The 17,871-nt window shown below is 62.9% G+C and overlaps 8 protein-coding genes across 8 annotated transcripts; 3 read left to right on the top strand and 5 right to left on the bottom strand.

Annotated features, from left to right (window-relative positions):
- Positions 1 to 485: 485 nt before the first annotated feature.
- COLE_07559 (uncharacterized protein) lies at positions 486 to 1,995 on the top strand (the record flags this gene model as incomplete). Its single annotated transcript, XM_065626553.1, has 4 exons — positions 486 to 601; positions 662 to 1,282; positions 1,376 to 1,450; positions 1,590 to 1,995. 4 exons carry the CDS (start codon positions 486 to 488, stop codon positions 1,993 to 1,995), a joined length of 1,218 nt encoding a protein of 405 aa, XP_065482170.1.
- A 601-nt stretch (positions 1,996 to 2,596) lies between these two features.
- On the bottom strand, positions 2,597 to 5,239 carry COLE_07558 (uncharacterized protein; the record flags this gene model as incomplete). Its single annotated transcript, XM_018425830.2, has 4 exons — positions 2,597 to 2,974; positions 3,020 to 4,565; positions 4,864 to 5,108; positions 5,216 to 5,239. 4 exons carry the CDS (start codon positions 5,237 to 5,239, stop codon positions 2,597 to 2,599), a joined length of 2,193 nt encoding a protein of 730 aa, XP_018276591.1.
- A 1,717-nt stretch (positions 5,240 to 6,956) lies between these two features.
- Positions 6,957 to 7,516, bottom strand: COLE_07557 (uncharacterized protein; the record flags this gene model as incomplete). The annotated part of the gene is made up of 3 exons (XM_018420493.2): positions 6,957 to 6,989; positions 7,021 to 7,219; positions 7,383 to 7,516. 3 exons carry the CDS (start codon positions 7,514 to 7,516, stop codon positions 6,957 to 6,959), a joined length of 366 nt encoding a protein of 121 aa, XP_018276590.2.
- Positions 7,517 to 8,584: 1,068 nt separating this feature from the next.
- COLE_07556 (uncharacterized protein) lies at positions 8,585 to 9,191 on the bottom strand (the record flags this gene model as incomplete). Its single annotated transcript, XM_018424521.2, has 2 exons — positions 8,585 to 8,725; positions 8,760 to 9,191. 2 exons carry the CDS (start codon positions 9,189 to 9,191, stop codon positions 8,585 to 8,587), a joined length of 573 nt encoding a protein of 190 aa, XP_018275309.1.
- An 836-nt stretch (positions 9,192 to 10,027) lies between these two features.
- COLE_07555 (uncharacterized protein) lies at positions 10,028 to 13,330 on the bottom strand (the record flags this gene model as incomplete). The annotated part of the gene is made up of 3 exons (XM_018421029.2): positions 10,028 to 12,326; positions 12,368 to 12,687; positions 12,722 to 13,330. The coding sequence occupies 3 exons, from the start codon at positions 13,328 to 13,330 to the stop codon at positions 10,028 to 10,030; spliced, it is 3,228 nt and encodes a 1,075-aa protein (XP_018275310.1).
- Positions 13,331 to 13,791: 461 nt separating this feature from the next.
- On the bottom strand, positions 13,792 to 14,653 carry COLE_07554 (uncharacterized protein; the record flags this gene model as incomplete). Its single annotated transcript, XM_018427029.2, has 2 exons — positions 13,792 to 13,893; positions 13,925 to 14,653. The coding sequence occupies 2 exons, from the start codon at positions 14,651 to 14,653 to the stop codon at positions 13,792 to 13,794; spliced, it is 831 nt and encodes a 276-aa protein (XP_018275311.1).
- A 418-nt stretch (positions 14,654 to 15,071) lies between these two features.
- COLE_07553 (uncharacterized protein) lies at positions 15,072 to 16,904 on the top strand (the record flags this gene model as incomplete). The annotated part of the gene is made up of 3 exons (XM_018426107.2): positions 15,072 to 15,800; positions 15,833 to 15,896; positions 15,952 to 16,904. 3 exons carry the CDS (start codon positions 15,072 to 15,074, stop codon positions 16,902 to 16,904), a joined length of 1,746 nt encoding a protein of 581 aa, XP_018275312.1.
- A 511-nt stretch (positions 16,905 to 17,415) lies between these two features.
- On the top strand, positions 17,416 to 17,862 carry COLE_07552 (uncharacterized protein; the record flags this gene model as incomplete). The annotated part of the gene is made up of 1 exon (XM_018427030.2): positions 17,416 to 17,862. One exon carries the CDS (start codon positions 17,416 to 17,418, stop codon positions 17,860 to 17,862), a length of 447 nt encoding a protein of 148 aa, XP_018275313.1.
- Between the last annotated feature and the right edge of the window lie 9 nt (positions 17,863 to 17,871).

Raw genomic sequence — 17,871 nt, 5'->3', positions numbered from 1 at the left:
ACTCTGGCGATGCTGCATTGTTACTCCACCGGCGAAAGCAAGGCCTTTGTTGATACATTCGATCGATTGCATATCCGCGCGAGCACACGGGAACGGCATCACGTAGGGAGAGTTGCATGATCATCGTCCGGCCCGTGTAAATCCCCCTAGCTTGGGGCACACGAAAATAACCAACTCCAGTACCAACTTGATTGTGGCCAAGATGCCATCATGTGCTGCCGCCGGCATCCTACACCTCATAACCCACACTTCAAAACATGTGCACGTGACGCATGTGCCACTTCCACAAGCTGCCACAACCACTCATGACCCTAAGCCCCTGAGGCCCTAAGGTCCGGGCCTGCCGAAAGAATTGACGTCACAACACGTGTCCTCCGCAGCCCCTCCACTCTCCCACGCGTCTCTCCGCAGTCCCGGCCTCCAGCCTCTAACAGACGCGCAAGATGTCATCTGCGTCCAAACTCTTGACACCGCCCATATCCAGCATGTTCATACCCCTCCGCGGTTGGCGTGCCGTGCGTGCGCTCCCATGCGCCTCACGAGCATATCTCGCTCGCGGCCTCGCGACGGTCCGCGACACCCCGCCGGCCGAGACCAAGCCGTGAGTCACCCCGCTGCCCCGCTGACCTCAGGCCGACGGGTACGTCGCCCTCCCGCGCAAACTAACCCCAGCCGTCGTGATGATGAACATGGGCGGCCCCTCGACGCTAGACGAGGTCCACTCGTTCCTCTCGAACCTCTTTCACGACAGCGACCTGATCCCGCTCCCGATGCAGAAGCTGCTGGCGCCGCTAATCGCCAAGCGGCGCACGCCCAAGATCGAAGAGCAGTACCGGGAGATTGGAGGCGGCTCGCCCATTCTCCGCTGGACGCGCGCGCAAGGCGAGGGCATGGCTGCGCTCCTCGACGAGCTGAACCCCGAGAGCGCGCCGCACAAAGCCTACGTCGCGTTCCGGTATGCGGCGCCGCTGACGGGCGACGCGATCGCGGAGATGCGCGCGGACGGCGTCACCCGCGCCATTGCGTTTACACAGTACCCGCAGTACTCGTGCTCGACCACCGGGTCGAGCCTTAACGAGCTGTACCGCGTCGCGAAGCAGGAGGGGTGGGGCGCAAACGGCGAGGTCACGTGGAGCGTGATTGACCGCTGGCCGGCGCACCCGGGGCTCGTCAAGGCGTTCGCGGCGAATATCCGCCAGGCGCTCGACAAGTATCCCGCGGAAAGACGAGATGGGGTTGTGCTGTTGTTTTCGGCACACTCGCTGCCTCTGGAGATTGTCAAGTGAGTGATATTTTTGCTCGTGGTAGCGCCGCACCTGGTTGGCGGCGCTCCGCTCTGTCGCAGCTCACCCCACGGCTTAACCACTAACGCCAGCCGTGGCGACACATACACCCCCGAAGTCGCCGCGACAGTACACGCCGTAATGCAGGAGCTGAACTTTTCGAACCCGTGAGTCTCCATTCCATCTCTCCTCCCTGTCCCCCCCCCCCCCCCCCCCCTCCTCCACCTTCCCCCTCTATATCCTCCTCCCTGTCCGCCCTCCCTCTCCCTCCCTCCTGCCCCTCTAATATCCCCCCCCTCACACCAGCTACCGCCTGACCTGGCAATCCAAAGTCGGCCCGAAGGCATGGCAAGGCCCGCAAACCGCGGCCATGGTGGAGGGCCTCGCGAAACGCGGCCGCACCGACATCTGCCTCGTACCGATCGCATTCACGAGCGACCACATCGAGACGCTGTTCGAGCTCGACCTCGAGCTGGGCGAGGAGGCCGCCGCGCTCGGCGTGACGCTCACGCGCGCGCCGAGCCTCAACGACTCGCCGATCTTCATCCGCGCGCTCGCGGACATCGTGAGCGCGCACATGCGCGACTTTGACGCCGGCAAGGTCGGCAGCGCGAGCACCCAGCTCATGCTCCGCTGTCCAGAGTGTACGTCGCCCAAGTGCGCGCGGACGAAGCGGTGGGTCGCGCAAGGCGGGCGCGAGGCCGAGGCGTAGTAATAGAGATGCATCACTGCACGGTGCGAGTGTTGGTGGTTGATTTGCGCATGGCATGTGGTAGCGCAGCGCGCTGTCCGCCACCTGTCTCCACCATCTGACCTTGCCGCCCACCCCACATATCACCTCACTCCTTATCAACTTATCAACGGAGACATCCCTCCGATCAGCTTATCTCGGTCAGTCACCGAGAACCCCAACTCATGGAGGCGTCACTCGCGCCACCGCCCCACCAAGAGGCTGCCACGCACCTTCCCACGCCGACAGGCCCGTAAAACAACACCATTGACACTGAAAACAGTCACAAACGTCATAATCCCCTCCACCTCCCCCCTCAAGCATGCGATGATGATGCAGAAACAGAGTAATTACACTTTGTAGATTTTGTGGTACATGTTGGCAGTTGCTTGGACTTGGATGGCAGCAGGGACAGACTCGCGTGACTGAGGATGAGATGATGACTCGTGACTTGGACGAGAGATGGATCAAGGGCGTGGACAGATGTGGGCATGGGCGGGGACGCGGGGCGGTGTGGGCATAGAAAGGTATTGTAAGAACTGCGACTGGGCCGATGCCCATCCACAGCCACCCCTCACCTCACTTAACCCAACGACGCGCCACGACGGTGCTGCCGCGCGGGAGGGCGTGGGCGCGCCGCTTCGTCTTGCGACCCATACCACAACGCGCCAAGCAGATCCTTCGCCGTGTTGGCAATATTGGTCGCGCGACCGATGAGCGTCGACCCATCGTCTTCGTCGACGCCGTCAGACGGCTGCGACAACTCGCCGCGCGCATCGCCCAGGGTCGCCTGGGGAGAAGCGGAGGCGGGCGAGTCGACGAGATTCGGGCGCTCGCCGCTAGGGCCAGCAACAACGCCGACGCCAGCGCCGCCAACAGGCTCAGGTCCTAATCCAGTCGGTCGAGTCGAGGTGTGGGGGAGGGATGCGGGCGAGGTGTCCTTTAACGGCCGAAACACAATCTACTACTGTCAGTCAGTCCAATCGCCTGTCCGGGTCTTGCTTACCTGCGGCGACGAATGCGGGGTGGGAGTCGAGGAGCGGTCCGGAGACGCGTCCACGTCCATAGGCTCGTGCTGAACCTTGTCGACCTGCTGCGAGCGCGGCGCAGTCGTCTTCGAGTTGCCAGCGTCGACAGGGGAGCGAGACACGGAGCCCACAGACGATGCCGACGAGGTTGACGAGCCGCGAGGCACGGGATACCTGTCCCACTGAGACGAGCCACCCTGCCCCCGCGAGGTTGAGCGCCCGCGCCGACCGCCATCTTCAGAAGTCGTCGTCGTCGTAGTCGGGGCTGCGGGCGATCCTATAGCCAGCTGAGCGTTTTCGTATGTGCCGTACATGCCGCCAATACCCGTGGCAACCGAGGGGTTGTAGTTGAAGTGGGCCGGGGGCGAGACGGGCTCGGGTGCTTGCTGCGACGTGACCGGAGCGGCACGAACCTTGAGAATACCCCTGCTGGGCGGCTGGGGCGACGAGGCGCCGATGGGAATAGCAGCGTTGAGCGACGAGGAAGACGACGAAGTGGAAACGCTGCTGGGAGGAACGTCAACCGTCTGGGCCTGGCGCCACCTGGGCTGAGCAGGTGGGGTCTGAACAGCCGGAGCGCGGCCGTATGAGCCGGTACGAGGGCTCGAGCCAAGGAGGTCGGGAGGACCGCCAAAGTAGTCAGAGCCAGAGCTGTCATAGTGGTCATCGTCAAAGGCAGAGTGCCATGGGCGGCTGCCGACCTGGCCGAGAGGCGACTGGGCGCCAAAGGACGAGGGGGCGATGACTGGGGCAATGTCCTCTTCCTGAGGCATGTACTCGACGGGGGGGCGGTGTACAGTCTGGGGCACGGATGGGTTGTTGGCATAAGAGCCAGCCGTCTTGAGCACAGTCGGGGCTATCTTCTTGATGGTCATCGAGCTGTGGCTTTGAGTCGATGAGATCGACGAAGAGCGGCGCCCGCTGGAATATCGCGAGTTGCTGGGGCGCATCTTGATCGCATCGTCGTCTTTCAAGTCTTCGTCCATCATGGCAGAGGATTGCTGGTGCCCAAGGCCCATAGAAGACGGCTGGCCAATGACAATAAAAGGAGGCTGGCTGAGGTTGGGCTCGTCGAGAGCGATGCACTGCTCAACAAAGGTGTTGAAGGTGATCTTTCGACGGTTATTATTCTCCGGCGATGCCTCCTTTGAGCGATTGTTGATGCTCGAGCCGGCACGGACAGAACCGGTGCGCCCCAGAGCACCACCGCGTCTGCGAGCGGGCATCGAGTTGCTGCGATGAAGGTTGCTCTCTGACTTTGTGTGGATGAGGCCAATGCGTGTGGGGACAGTGGGCTCATCCTCGTCAATGGCGTCCGAGTCGTCGAGATCGGGAGAAGTGGGGCCTGGGAGGGAGAGAAGCTCGCTCAATGTCCTGTGCTTGAGAATACCAGGTTTGCCGTGGTTGTTTGGCAGGTCGATGCCAACGCGGTCCTCGGTGGAGGAGATTCGGAGGGGACGAACGGGCTCGACCTTTGCGGTATGCAATGGACCATAAAGCCAGGTGACGTCCGAGTCCTTGAGCCTGTTACGAGTTAGTCATCGTACGTGCGTGGCATGGGATGCGTGTTGATGAGTGGAGTGACAGTGGCTGAGAGATGATGATCGGGGATGGACGGGCGGAAGAGGGCGGAGGTGGCAACGGCTATTCCTCCGGCGCGCTGTGTAACGCACGTTTTCCGGTCCAGCGTTGACGCCATCCACCAACCATCCATCAAAAGCAATGCAACGATGCAGTAATGTAGCACGCAGCAAGCGTTCATGCACCATTCACCACCATGCGCACCACGGGCGGGAGGGGGTGGGAGGATGGATCAACTCACCAATTGAGTGTCTCTGGGGAAATTGTGCGCAGCTTGTTACGCTGCTTGTTCCATGTCCTCCAGCTTGCATTCTCGAGACGGACACCGTTTGCAATTTCGTGCTTGTGGCGGGTCATGTTGCGCCAAGAGGCCCAAACATCTTCCTCTGTCCAGTTATGGGAGAGGTAGTCGACGCAAATGGAAGGGAGACGGTCTTGAATGTCCTCTACCGAGGGAGCGGCACCCGAGTCGCTTGGAAGGGATGTCTGGGGGATGTGTCAGCACGAGGTCAGGTGGTTATGAGAGACGCTTGGTCGGAATGGAGGGCATGGACGGGGCATGGTGGCCAAAACGGGGTGTATTGATGACTCACAATTGAGGGGATTATCTGAGCCATGGTGGACTGTTATGGCGTGGGGGGGTATGAGGGGGGGGGGGTGGATGTTGATGATGGATGATGTTGGTAGAAGTTACAAGGAGTGGGTGAGTGACCTCGGGGTAGTTGGATGGTGGGGGAGGAGTGAGGAGTGAGGAGGTTGATGGAAACGGATCTCTCGAGGTGGTTGGTGGTGGTTGGTGGTGGATGGGTGGATGTGCGGGGCAAGGGTGTGGAGTCGGGGGTGGGGCGGTCCTAGTGCAAGGGGGGGGGCAAGGGGTTGGTGGAGGAGGGAGGGGGAGGGGATGGTTGTTGAAGTGATGCTAGTAGATGACGAAGAGAGGGGTATTGATGATGAGGAGAGGTTAGAGTAAGAGGATGATTGAGAGAGAGAGAGAGAGACGACGATGAGGACGACGAGGACGAGGACGAGGAGATGGATGTTGTTGGAGGAAGGTGCGAGGGGGGGAGGATGACTGAGGAGAGTGACCCCTCTCTCAGGTCAGGGCTTCTCCACCCAGTGAATAAATGGAGGGGGCCGAATAATTATAAGCTCTACGGTGGCAGGGTGGCAGGGGGGGGGGGCCTAAAGAGGGCCACAGAGCGGCCTTGATGAGTCCGACCTCCTTCTCCAACACAACTTGACTGATCCCTCCACTTGGCCTCCTCATTCTTCTGTCTACGCATCCCCTCGCCCCTGCTCCGAGCTCTCCGCATCTCCGCATCTCCCCTCTCTCTCTCTGTCTCTCTCTCTCTCTCTCTATCGCTATCGCTGTCGTCCTGTTTGGCATTTTGGGCAATGGGCGCGCGCCATATACCCCACACGATATGGGCGCACATTCACGACGGGTATCACCCCGGTATTCCGACTGATCTCCGCAGGCGGCGACCACACCACTAACTACTACTGCTCCAATCTCCCTGTGCCCGCTGCCCACAACTCACGTCGCCATCTCCGACACCCCAGCTCAAGCTTGGCATTCACAAGCTCTGACCGGACCATCGGCATTGTCGGTGCCCTTTCTCTCCTAGCCCCTGATCCATAGATCGGATCGCAGCAACGCGATATTTTCCGATGGCCGGGTAGACACGGGTGTATATCCGGCTGTCCACGCCCACGTGCTTTGTGCAATGTTTGTACTGCGCCTCGAACAAAATGGTTGAATTGCTGCTACAGTAGTTCTTGCCGTGCGGCTCTCGCGCTCTCACGGCTTGCCCAACTTTCGCATGCGCATCGTTCAATTGTGGGACTTGTATTACATTCACGCGTGGTCAAAGGGCTAGCATGGCCGGCTTGTTCGCAGCCCGGAAAAGCCTCGGACGGGCAGAAAGCTAATCTTGCCGCCGGTATCGATGGCCAATGGCGCCGCATGCGCCGCGTGGCATGTATTCATGCGAGTGTTACGACCAGCAGCATTTGTGGCGCACCAGCATGCAAGCACGCTTGTGCCGCTTGCTGCCTGCCTGCACACCATGCAGACCAGCCATCTCAGCCCGCATCACCTCCGCTCCATCCACGCCACTCTCGCCGCCTGCTACTCTGCTCTGCCACTCTGCCCCCGCTGCCCCGTTGCCACTCCGCCACCCAGCCCAAAAGCCAAAAGTACATCATTAGGCAGCACCCTACATAATCACACAGTCGTCCTTGTCCCCGCCCATGCGGTCCACGAGGCCGCCGGCGTCGCGCGTGCGCCCCCCCATCTGCCGCCCCTGCAGGTCGACAACCAGCACGCCCGAATTATGCGGGTCGATCTCGGCAGAGAGGTTGTATCTGGCGTGAGCGTGCCCCGCCCGCCACTCACTTGTCCATCATCTCGGCGACAGCAGGCTTGATCTTGGCCTGCCGGTTCACAGAGTGGTTCCCCTTGCCCGTGATGATGCGCAGCTCGTCGAGCCCCGCGCGCTGCCCGCCGGATATGGCCTTCTCGACCTGCTCCAGCGCTTCGCGGACGTACAGGCCGTGCAGGTCGATCGTGCCGCGCGGCTGGTCTTTGTTGTTTTCTGGCGTCAGGGGGGGTGGGGGGGGGGGGGGGGGGTGAAGTGGGGCGCAGAGTCTGCCATCTGCCCTTTGCCAATGCCGAGCGGCAGGCCCTACCAAACTGCAGACCCACGCATCGATGCGACGATGTGACGATGGCTGCGCCCCCGGCCTCGTTGCACTCACCCCGGAAAATCCACTCGGCCGCCTGGTCGTCCAGCTGGTCCTGCTTGGCTTGGTGCCGCTTGCCCTCTTGGCTCAGGTCGTGCGCGCGCCCCCCGTCGCCGGATCTGTACGCGGCTTGGGAATCGGCGAAGCATCTGTGTGAGCGCTGATCCGATTTCCGTGCATCTCTCCGATCTCGTCCTCTCCGCGCCTCGTCATGTTCTCTCTTTTCCGTTCTTCCTCTTTTCTCATCTCGGCACTCTCCCCCTCTCCCACTCTCCCCCTCTCCCCCTCTCCCCCTCTCCCCCTCTCCCCCTCTCCCCCTCTCCCCCTCTCCCCCTCTCCCCCTCTCCCCCTCTCCCCCTCTCCCCCTCTCCCCCTCTCCCCCTCTCCCCCTCTCCCCCTCTCCCCCTCTCCCCCTCTCCCCCTCTCCCCCTCTCCCCCTCTCCCCCTCTCCGTCGCACTCCCGCCAACTCACTTGTGCGCCAAATCACCCTCGCGCCGCGCCTCATTCCGCCACGATCGGTACTGCTGGTCGCTCCCGGCCCCCTCCCCGCTCGTCCACCCCTGCTGCTGTTGTTGCTGTTGCTGGTGGCTCTGCGGGGGATACTGGTGTCCTTGGCCTCCTTGCTGCCCCCACGCGCCCTGGCCTTGGCCGGGATATCCCTGCTGCCCATGCTGCTGTTGCTGCTGCTGCCCATGCTGCTGGTGGCCTTGCTGCTTGCCGCCGCAGAACACCTGCAGCAGCTGCAGGAAGAGGTTGAGGATTGCGCCCATCGAGGTGGAGAGTGTCGAGTTTACGTTCTTGTTGACAAAGTGGCCCGGTTCCTGAGACGGTTCGATGGGTGATCGGCCCTGGTCTGGTCCACGTCATTTTCGTGTTGCTGTGCAGGAGAATGAGGAGCGAGCGTGATCTCGTCAATGCATGAACAACGCCGGCCAGCGGAGTGGCGGTCACCACAAGGTCGTGGGTGATCGTCGAGTTCGGACTGAGCATCGAAAGATGGCGCAGGCGATCTGGTGAGTCACCGTCAGCCTCATCTGTATCGCCAGAGTGGGGCAGCGGGCAGGTGGGATGGCGAAATGGACGACTTGGTCTCTCGATCTCCTCTCCATCTGGGTCGCGCCAAAGACGGCCCGTGACGGCCTCAGTCATCAGTGTCCGATAACCCATACAGATGCTAGTATGTACAACGCTACAATCAAGCCTATGATCCCCCACCCTACCTCCCCAACAACGCGCGCCACGTACTCCGCGTGCGCTCCGCATGCGGCGCCTTGCTCAGCCGCACCTCGGCGCCCGCATACGCGGCCAACAACGCCGCCCACGCCTCCTCCCCTACCTCCGGCGTTCCCGCACATATCTGGCGTCAGCTCTCTCCTCCTTGCCCTGCTCACATCATACCACACATCCAGCAGCGGCAGGCCCGGACACGAGGTGACGAGCGCCCACCCCCGCTCGAGCGGGGACAGGGGCACGCCCTCGGCCTCGAGGCGCGACACGAGCTTCTCGAAGAGCGCGAGGTGGCGCGCGAGCGCCGCCGGCTTGTGCTGCCCCGGCGGGAGGCGGAGGAGGCGGAGCGCGCTGCGGATGTTCTGTGCGCGGCGGGGGAGCGGGCACGCGCCCCGCGGCGTGTAGGCTGGTAGCGAGGCGGGCGGCTCGTCGTATGCCGGGGGCAGGCCGAGGTCGAGGTGAGCGTCGAGGTCGGGGTCGAGCAGACTCCGCCTCGGACTTGGACTCGGGCTCGGGGTCGGGCTCCGAGTCACGCTTGGACTCGGACTCGAGCTAGCGCTCAATAGTGGTAGTGGTAGGCTCTGTGGTCGTGACATGGTGGCGAGACGTCGCTCGCGCGCCACCTATATGCTCGCTCGCTGGGCTGCGATCGCACGTGATGCGTGTGGGGGAATGGCTTGGCTCGGCGATGGCTTGGCCGTGGTCAGGTGTTCTCTTCGGCGTCCGGAGCGGGGTGCGTGCGTGTACTTGTGCGTGTACTTGTGCGTGTACTTGTGCGTGTGTTTGTGCGTGTGCGTGCAGAGCAGAGGACATGCAAACCAGCGGCTGGGAATATATGGCTGGCGCAGTGGACGACCCGGTCCGCCGCGCCGAAAAGACCGCACCGTGCGGAACGCAGGTACGCGGAGGACGGAGGACACCGGTTCCTCGGGTGAACCGACGTGGGCAGCGCACGCCACCGCGATTCGCAATTGTATGTCAGTGAGCGTTCGATTCGAGCGGCCCACCGCCGACGCCTGGCCTGCGGCCTGCGGCCCGCGACCTGGCCTGCGCCGCCAAGGCAGGGCTCCAATGTCGGGTCCGAGCGCCCCAGATTGCTGGTGAATTCGCATCAGCAAGATCTGGTGTATGGGTGTATTGTAATATTGTGATACAATTGCATCCGGGTACGTCAGCCGGTACCGCGGAGGGTGGGGGAGGGCGGGCAATGCGCGTGCCCGCCGTCTTGCAGCTTGCTTGTTGTCGAGGCCAGACGGCGCGGCCAAGCTGACAAGCAACAAGCTGACAAAGTGACGAAATGGTCAGCTGATAAGCACTGCGCTTTGTTCAAGCCTCTGGGAATCTCGTTGCGGAATGCGCAGGAATGTGGAAGACACTCGAGCCCTTCCACCCACTCCCCGCAATGCATATGCACATACAGCTACAGCTACATCTAATCGGCGAGCACGCCCGCGAGCTGGTTGCGCGCCTGCGGCTTGTTCGCGACAAAGGTCTTGAGTGGCGCCTTGAGGGCGGGCTTGCGCTCGACGACGTCGCGGATCTGCTCGAGTGGCATTTGGAGCAGTGTGCCGAACGACGCCTGCCCCAACATGCCGACCAGGAGCACGAAGCCGTCCCACAGCTTGGGCATCTCCCAGATACGCTTCGCGACGAGCTTGGCGAGCACGTTGTTCGCGATGAACGGCACGAGCGACTTGTACGTCCGCATGGCTTGGATGACGGTGCGCACGAAACACACCGGCAGCGGCGCCGTTTGGTCCACGATGCGCTGCATCGCGTTTGCGAGCACGTCGGAGCGGAACACCGTCGTCATGCTGAAGCAGATGCCGATCGCGTCCATCGTCGGCTTGACCCCCGCCTTTTCGCCGTACAGCGTCACGAGGAGGTCGGCGGGCGTCATCTTCTGCAGCGCGCTCGCAAAGGCCGTGCGCACGACGTCGCGCGAGTCGGGCTGCGCGAGGAGAGAGACGATGCGCGGAATTTGCGCATCGATCTCTGCCTTGTCCAGCTCCCCGATGACGGGGATCACGAAGCGCGGGTCGAGCTCGCGCTCGCCCAGCAGGCTGCGGATGACCGAGACGAGCACGCCCGAGGAACCCTCCGCACTGAGCGTCTTGACGACGCGCAGCGCGAGCGGCTCGGCGCCAGGCGGGAACGCCTTGAGGATCTCGAGCAGCTTCTTGCTCGGGCCCAGCGACTTGATGAGCGGCGCAAGGAGCTCCTCGACCTTGGTCTGGATAGGTGGTGGGATCTTGGGGTAGATGGAGAAGATGGCGTCCAGGAGCTCCGGGTCGCGACGTGAAAGCGCAAATGCCAACTCGACGTGTTGTGAAACAGTGTCCTCGTCCACCGGCCCAAGGTACTTGGTGTCGATCGTCTCGCCAATGTCCCCATCTTCCATTGACTGGTCGCCATCCGCATCCACGGCTGGCTGTTCTGCATCGTCTCCATTCGCGGGCTTTTCCCCACCCGCGGGCTCGCCCTCCTCCACAGCCGCATTCAACTCCGCCGCCTCCTTCTTGACAGCAAGGTGGGCGCGTACCGCTAGCCTTCGCAGCACGCCGAGCGCAAAAGAAATGACACTGGGCGACATGGGCGAGTTCGGCACCCACCGCCGCACCGTCGTAATGGCCATGACGCGCACCTTGCGCTCGGGATGCGTGCACAGCTGCAGCAGCGTCTGCAGTGCGCGCGGGCGCACTGGGGGCCGGTGCTCGGCGAGCTCGCGCAGCGACAAAAAGCCCACGATCATGCGGTCCGGGTCCTCGCACAGCGGCTCGAGCATGTCGATAGCTGCCTCGGGCAGCTCGGGCAGGCCGACGAGGAAGCGCGCGAGGCTTTGGTCCTTGGCGTCCAGTGTGGGGATGTAGGCCGTGAGGATGGCCAGCAGGCCCGCTTCGTACTGGTTCTTCTCGGAGCGCCGCTTTGCAAGCCACTCTTCGTTGAGCCACACCGTCGCGAACTTTGCGCGCGCGCCAAAGTCCCGGGCGACGAACTCGCCGATCAGCCGCCGCTTGTCATCGCCGCCACGCGACGATATCCGTGCCAACAACAGCATCCACATCTCCTTCGGCTGCACGGCGGTGCGCGGCGCGTCGCTGATCTTGAGGTCGGCCAGGTGCGACAGGTCAGACCCTGTATCCCAGATACGTTGTACTGCCGAGTCTGCGATTTCGGTCTTTTCATCCAATGGCAAGGGTTCGGGTGGTGGCAGGCGGAAGTCGGTGATTGTCACTTGCTCTTCGAGCTCGCCTTCCAATGGCTCCATCAGCAGCTCGTCGTCATCCAAGTCCATGTCGAGCGGGTTGAGCACGAGGTCTTCCTCCACCTTGACCTCCTCGCCCAACAGACACGGCGCGAGCACGGGCACGGCGTCTGGGTCGTTTTCCTGTATCGCTTGCCGAGCATTGTCGAATGCGCGCGCCAACATCTCGTCCGAGATCATCTCGAGCCCGCGCATCACGACCTCAATCACAGGCTCGAGCGCAAACTGCGACACGTCGACCATGACGCGGCCCTTGCCGTCGCCGGAGCCCGGGCGGACGTCGTGGCGCGCGCGTTTGGCCGTGCTCGACTCGGCGTCGGCTTCGAGCGGGTGCTTGCCTGTTGCGAGATTGGCGCGCCGTTGCCGCCGCTCCTCCATGTCCGCGGCATACGCGAGCTCCATCCGCTGCTTCTGCCGTATGAGAGCATCGTGAAGCTGCGCGGAGAATCCCACAAGGGGTGGATGCCTGCTGTCAGCACGTAATTGTTGCGCATATCAAGGCCGTACTTTGCGATATGGGCCATTACCGCGCGCAGGGTCTTCTCGACCGCACGGATCTGCATGGGAGGCCGCCGCGCGGCCTCCATCGCGCTGGGTGTCCACGACGCCATAGACTGGATGATTAAGGGTGCGAGAGCTGGCCGCGTTTTAGCCAGTGGTGGGAATGTATTAATGATGGGGTGGAGGATCGCGGGATCGTCAGTCGAATACAGCTGTGTCATAAGCTGCGTGCGGAGCATCGTTGTCTCCTGCTCGAGCTGCTGCGCATTGAGCGCCGAGCCGGGCTGGACGAGGGCCACGCTAACGTCGACTGTAGTCGCACGCAACTGCCGTCAACTTTGGGGCGCGGCTGCGACATACCCGTGGATCAGAGCTCGGCGCCCGCGTGCCGACAAGCAACACCTTTTGCACAAACTTCCACGCCGCAGCCTTGACGCCCGCGCTCTGCGGCTGCGCACCAGTGTCGAGGACGAGGGAGATAATGCGCGCCTTGGACGCCTCGAACACGCCGTGCAGCTGGCGACCCGCCGTGCCCGCCGTCGCAATGTACCTGAACACCATGGGATACACGGTCGCGAAGATGGGAATGGTCGCGCGTATCGTCGCCACCGAGCCCGTGTTGAGCAGGCGGTTAAGGTATTCGAGTGACTCGCGCGCAACGTCCATCTTGATCTCGGCGCGCAGGCCGGCGCGGCCAACAGTCAGCGCTAGCATGTCGAGCGTCCATGCGCGCAGGAGGGAGTCGGGGCCGTCAACGACCATCGGCAGCAGCTTGGTGCAGAGGTCGGGCAGCTTCTCGGGATGTTCCTCGAAGCGGCTGCCAGCGGCGAGGAGCTTGTTCGCCTGGTCGGGTGTCTCGGACTCGGCCGTCAACGCCTCGGCGAGCGCCTGTAGGGGATCCGTCGGGGCGGTGGGCCCGACGGACGCGGACGGGTAGAGCTCTGGCTCCTCGTCGGCGTAGAGCGACATGGGTGTATTGGGCGGAGTGTGATGTGGACGGCTGAGCGGGATGTTGGACTTCTTGTCTCTTGTGCATCATTCAACATCGCGTGCAGGCCTAAGTGGAGGTGGAAGATTTAGGCTTGTTGGTATTTAAGGCGCCTATTCCACAGAGTATTTCCGTGGCTCCATGTTCGTATATCCGAAGTGCGGAGGTGGTGGTATGTAGAATAACTCGGATGGCGTAAGCGTCCTCATGTCGAGTAGCGTGCAAAGCGTAATATCATCGGGGTGACCACCTGCAGGACACTCGCAGCCAGCACTCCCAGCTGACACCAACATCCAGCACGCAGTCCCAATCATGTGTATCTGTGAGCACGTAACATCGTACCCCACGGTTGGATTCATCCATCCTCTACAGCACATGAACTGCGTGAATTACTATTTGGCAAAGCATGAAGCCATACTTTACAAACATCTCATAGCAGCCCCTACTTCATGGCAGACTTTCCGACGTTCCAAATCCCCTTGGCGGTGTACTTGACGGCGGTCCCTGCGGCCTTGGCGGCACCGTTGCCCACACTAGTCAGCGCCTGCGGTCAGCCCGACCTCTTTCAACCCCACCTTATCGCGCTTTCCGGCGTCGTTAACGCTATCCCACCCCTCATTGAGCTTCTCGCTGGCAGTCTGCATCATAGCATTCGCGGCCTTGGTCTGGCGGGCCGCCCACGCGCCCCAGCTGTTGTCGTCCGGGTCGGGCTCGTCGTCTTCGGGGTCCGAGGTGCGCGGCCCACGGCGCGGCGGAGGCGCAACAGGCTCGAACATCGGATCGCCGGGCTTGCGCTCCGACGGCGGGATGTAGCGTCCTCGCCGGGGCCGCTCAGGCAACCTGTCGTCGTCGTGTGATCCCCTGGGCTTGTCTGGCGTGGGCGAGTTCGAGCTCGAAGTACGGGAGTGCGCTGGCTCAGTCTTCTCTTTACCCCCGAGCCACGAGCTCCAGCTATTCCCGCGCTTCGGCTGGTCCGCTACTGCGGCAACAGGGTCTGCGCTGTAGCTCCGCTGCCCAGCATACCGCTCCGCGAAGCGAGAGCTGGCGTCGCGCGTGCGTGAGTGGCCTGCGTCGGTTGCCCCTGAGGCCACATTCTGCTGGTGCAATGCGGAAGCGTACGGCCCGCTTGAAGCGTACGGGTTTGCGCTTGTTGATCCGGATGGGCTTGCGGGGGGGGGCGGGTCGACGTAGGAGGTCGAGTTCTCGCGTGCGCCCGACCACTTGGTGCGTGGGCCTTGCCAGCCTTGGCTGGGTGCAGAGTTCTTTGCGCGGCGCAAATCGCGCAAGGAGTTTGAGTCGGGCATGCTGGAAGGGGGTGATGAGAGAAAGAGGCGGTGACAAAGACCGGTGTGAGAGTCGAGTTTCGGGTGGTGGAGGTTGGAGCAATGACGCAGTCGATCGGCGGTCGGCGGGTGTACTCAGTGCGCTCTGTCTAGGGCTTGTCGGCGATGGCAATGGGAGAGTGACAGAGGTGAGCAGACGAGAGGAGTCGACTGAGGATGCAAAGTAGCGACGGGAAAGAGCAGTGTGATGGATGGATGGATATACAGTACTCACTCGGTCGCCAAGCATCCCCCCCCCGCCTTCGCCGCCCAACCTCCACCCGCCGTGCCTGTCTCCCCCGCGCCGGCTGCCGGCGTGTGCCGCCAATTACCCTCCCAGCCAAGCCAAGCATCGACCTCCATCTCTGTCTCCATCTCTTTCACTCACTCTCTTTCAACCATGTCGCGAGAAGACGACGAGGCGACAGTCGACACGCTCCTGCGACACACATCCCCTCCGGCCCCTGCGACCACCCCTGGGCCGTCGGAACCAGCGGGGCGTGCTGCCCAAGCGCCGCAGTCACGGACAGGCTTGGCTGAGGGCGCCGAGGTGCCCCCGTCGGCGCGGGAAGGGAGCCGTCTAGCGCCACCGTCACTATTGCAACCGGCCTCTCTCCCCGAACCTTCTACTATGCCCGGCGAGCCCGATGATTTGGCTGGCCGCGATCTGAACTCGAACCTCGAGGAGCAACGTCGCGAACGGGCGGAGCGGCTTCGTGCCGCCGAGGAAGCGCAGGACGTGCTTGCGCCTGAGGCTGTACAATCTGACAGCGTGGAAGCGAGCTCTGCGTCCGCTTTGCAGAGTGACATGGAAACAAACGCGGTAGAGGAAGGGCGCGCCTCATCGGCACGGGCGGAGAACAAGCCCGAGATGGCCGACGGCCTTGAGGGCTTGCGTCGGCGACGCCCCGAGGGCGCAGAAGCTCGGCCGCCGGAAAGTACAACGACGGCCACCGATTTTCCCCATCCCGCAGTGGAGAGCGTCAAGCGAGAAGCAGCTCGGTCTGCGTCGGGCACCACTACACCCGCCGGAGACGAGCAGCAGTGCCGCATCTGCTTTGGAGGACGGGAGGAGGAAATGGAGCTGGGCCGCTTGATATCCCCATGTCTATGCGCCGGGAGCATGCGGGTGAGTGCTGCCATCGTGCGGGCTGACTCCAGTATGTTCACGTCAAGTGCATCAACCAGTGGCGCGGGACGGGCGCGAATGCCAAGACGTTCATGGGTGAGTGACCGCCTCGTCGGCTGCACTGTGCTGGAGCTTAGCTTGCTAAGACCAGAATGCCCGCAGTGTCATCACCAGTATTCTATCCGGCGCACGCTCGTGTCAGGACTCGCCACGTCCAAGCCGATCTTGCTCCTCGTCACCACCATCCTCTTCCTCTTCATCACCTTCATTAGTGGACATGTGTTGCTACGCTACCTCGTCGTGGCGGCTGAGGTCGCCGCCGAAGCTGAAAAAGCAAGCACTGCTGTTCGTGAAGCAGACACGAAAGTGGGCGGCATGACGCGGCACGGCGATGTGTGGGAGAGCGAGGACGGGAGCGTGATCATCGCGGCGCCGGGCCTGACGCTGATCTACGACGTGATCGTGGAAGCCGTCGACATCTTCCTCGATCTAGCGGCCGCCGCGTACGACATGTGGCCGCGCTCCGGCCGGAGCTTCCACACGCGCGCGTCGCGCCTCGCGCTCTCTGCGGTGATCCGTCTCATCCTCGGCCTGAGCGTGTTGGGCTCGCTCTCCTTCCTGTCCCTCCTGGCCTCGCTGTCGCTCTTCGCCCCCCTCCAGCTCGCATACACCATCTTCGGGACCGGCGTCTTCCGCGGGCCGCTGGACAACCTCCGGCGGCGCGCGCCAAACGCCGACGGCATCCTCGTCATCATCGCCGTCGCGATCGGCGTCGCCAACTCCGTCGTGAGCGTGTACGACGTCGTCCGCGCCGTCGCGCGCAAGCTGCTTTCGTATGTCGAGACGCAGATCCTCGAGGTGAATCCTGAACAGGCGCGCCTCGCGCGCGAAGCCGCCGCGCGCCAGCCGCACTGGTTCGACGAGTGGGTCGCCCAGCGCCGCTGGCGCCGCCTCGCGGGCTGGTACGAGGTGTTTGTGCGGTTGTGGGAGTGGGTCAAGGACCGGTGGCGTGCGGGCGTGGCGGCCGTCAAGGCGAGCGTTGAGGCGCGGGTGCATGCTGCTGAGCGTGCGAGAGGGGGCGCCGAGGACGTGCTTGTGGGGTAGTTCATACGAGTTCGCGGAACATGCATGGGCATAGGACGTAGTGGTCGAGCGTTTGATGGCAGCCTAATTTCCAGTGCTCAATTCGGTCTCGATCACACGCCATCTGGATCAACAACTGACCCATGCTGCCAACACACTTGCCAACATGTCAAGACACCATCTCATCCATCTCATCACGTGCACCCACCACATGACCATCTCGTAATGTGGCGCATTTCGCCGTGCGCGATTCGCCGCCAGCCGCCACGGCACCAAAACACCATTCATGTCCAGGGCGGGAGCGCGACTGTCTTTCTGCCATCTCCGGCTCATGGGCGTGGGGAGGATAAAAACATGCAGCGCATCTCTCTCTCTCCCATCTCCTTTCTCATCTGCGTCTTCGTGCGTCCCCCTTGCACTCTCTACTCTCCCCACTCTCCATGCTGACCCCCAGCTCGGCCTAGCCCTCCTAGCCCTCCTCCTACCGTTCCAACCCAACCTCTTCGCCTCTTCGCCTCGTCTCCACACCACAATGGCACCAGCAGCAACCACCTCCGCCGCCGCGGACCCCTACGCCTGCGCGTCCTACCCGTCGCTGGACGGCGCGACGTCGGCGCCGCCCGCATACTGGCCTGCAGACCGCAACGCGACCGCCGGCCAGCGCGCATGCACCGCCTTCCCAAACTACTACATGGTGCAGTGCTGCGGCTCGGCTTCGGCCGGCGCGGGCAGCGCAAGCGCCGTGGTGCGCGAGCCCAAGTGTGGTTGGGAAGTGTGTATTTCCTCCACGACGGACGCGCAGTGGGAGGCGTGCTTTAAGGCGCTCGATGCGCAGCGGGGCAACGTCTCGGATAAGGGGTATACGTACAAGTGTGCGAGTGGGGAGAAGAAGAAGGAGGAGGAGAAGATGAGCGGCGCGCGCCGCGCCGTCGTCGGCGCCGCGGTTGTTGTTGCGGCCTGTATGGCGCTCGCGCTTTAGTTTAAACTC

This window comes from Cutaneotrichosporon oleaginosum, assembly GCF_008065305.1.
Source record: "Cutaneotrichosporon oleaginosum strain ATCC 20508 chromosome Unknown ATCC20508_contig07, whole genome shotgun sequence".
Lineage (NCBI taxonomy): Eukaryota > Fungi > Basidiomycota > Tremellomycetes > Trichosporonales > Trichosporonaceae > Cutaneotrichosporon > Cutaneotrichosporon oleaginosum.
This window is presented reverse-complemented; position numbering and strand designations above follow the sequence as displayed.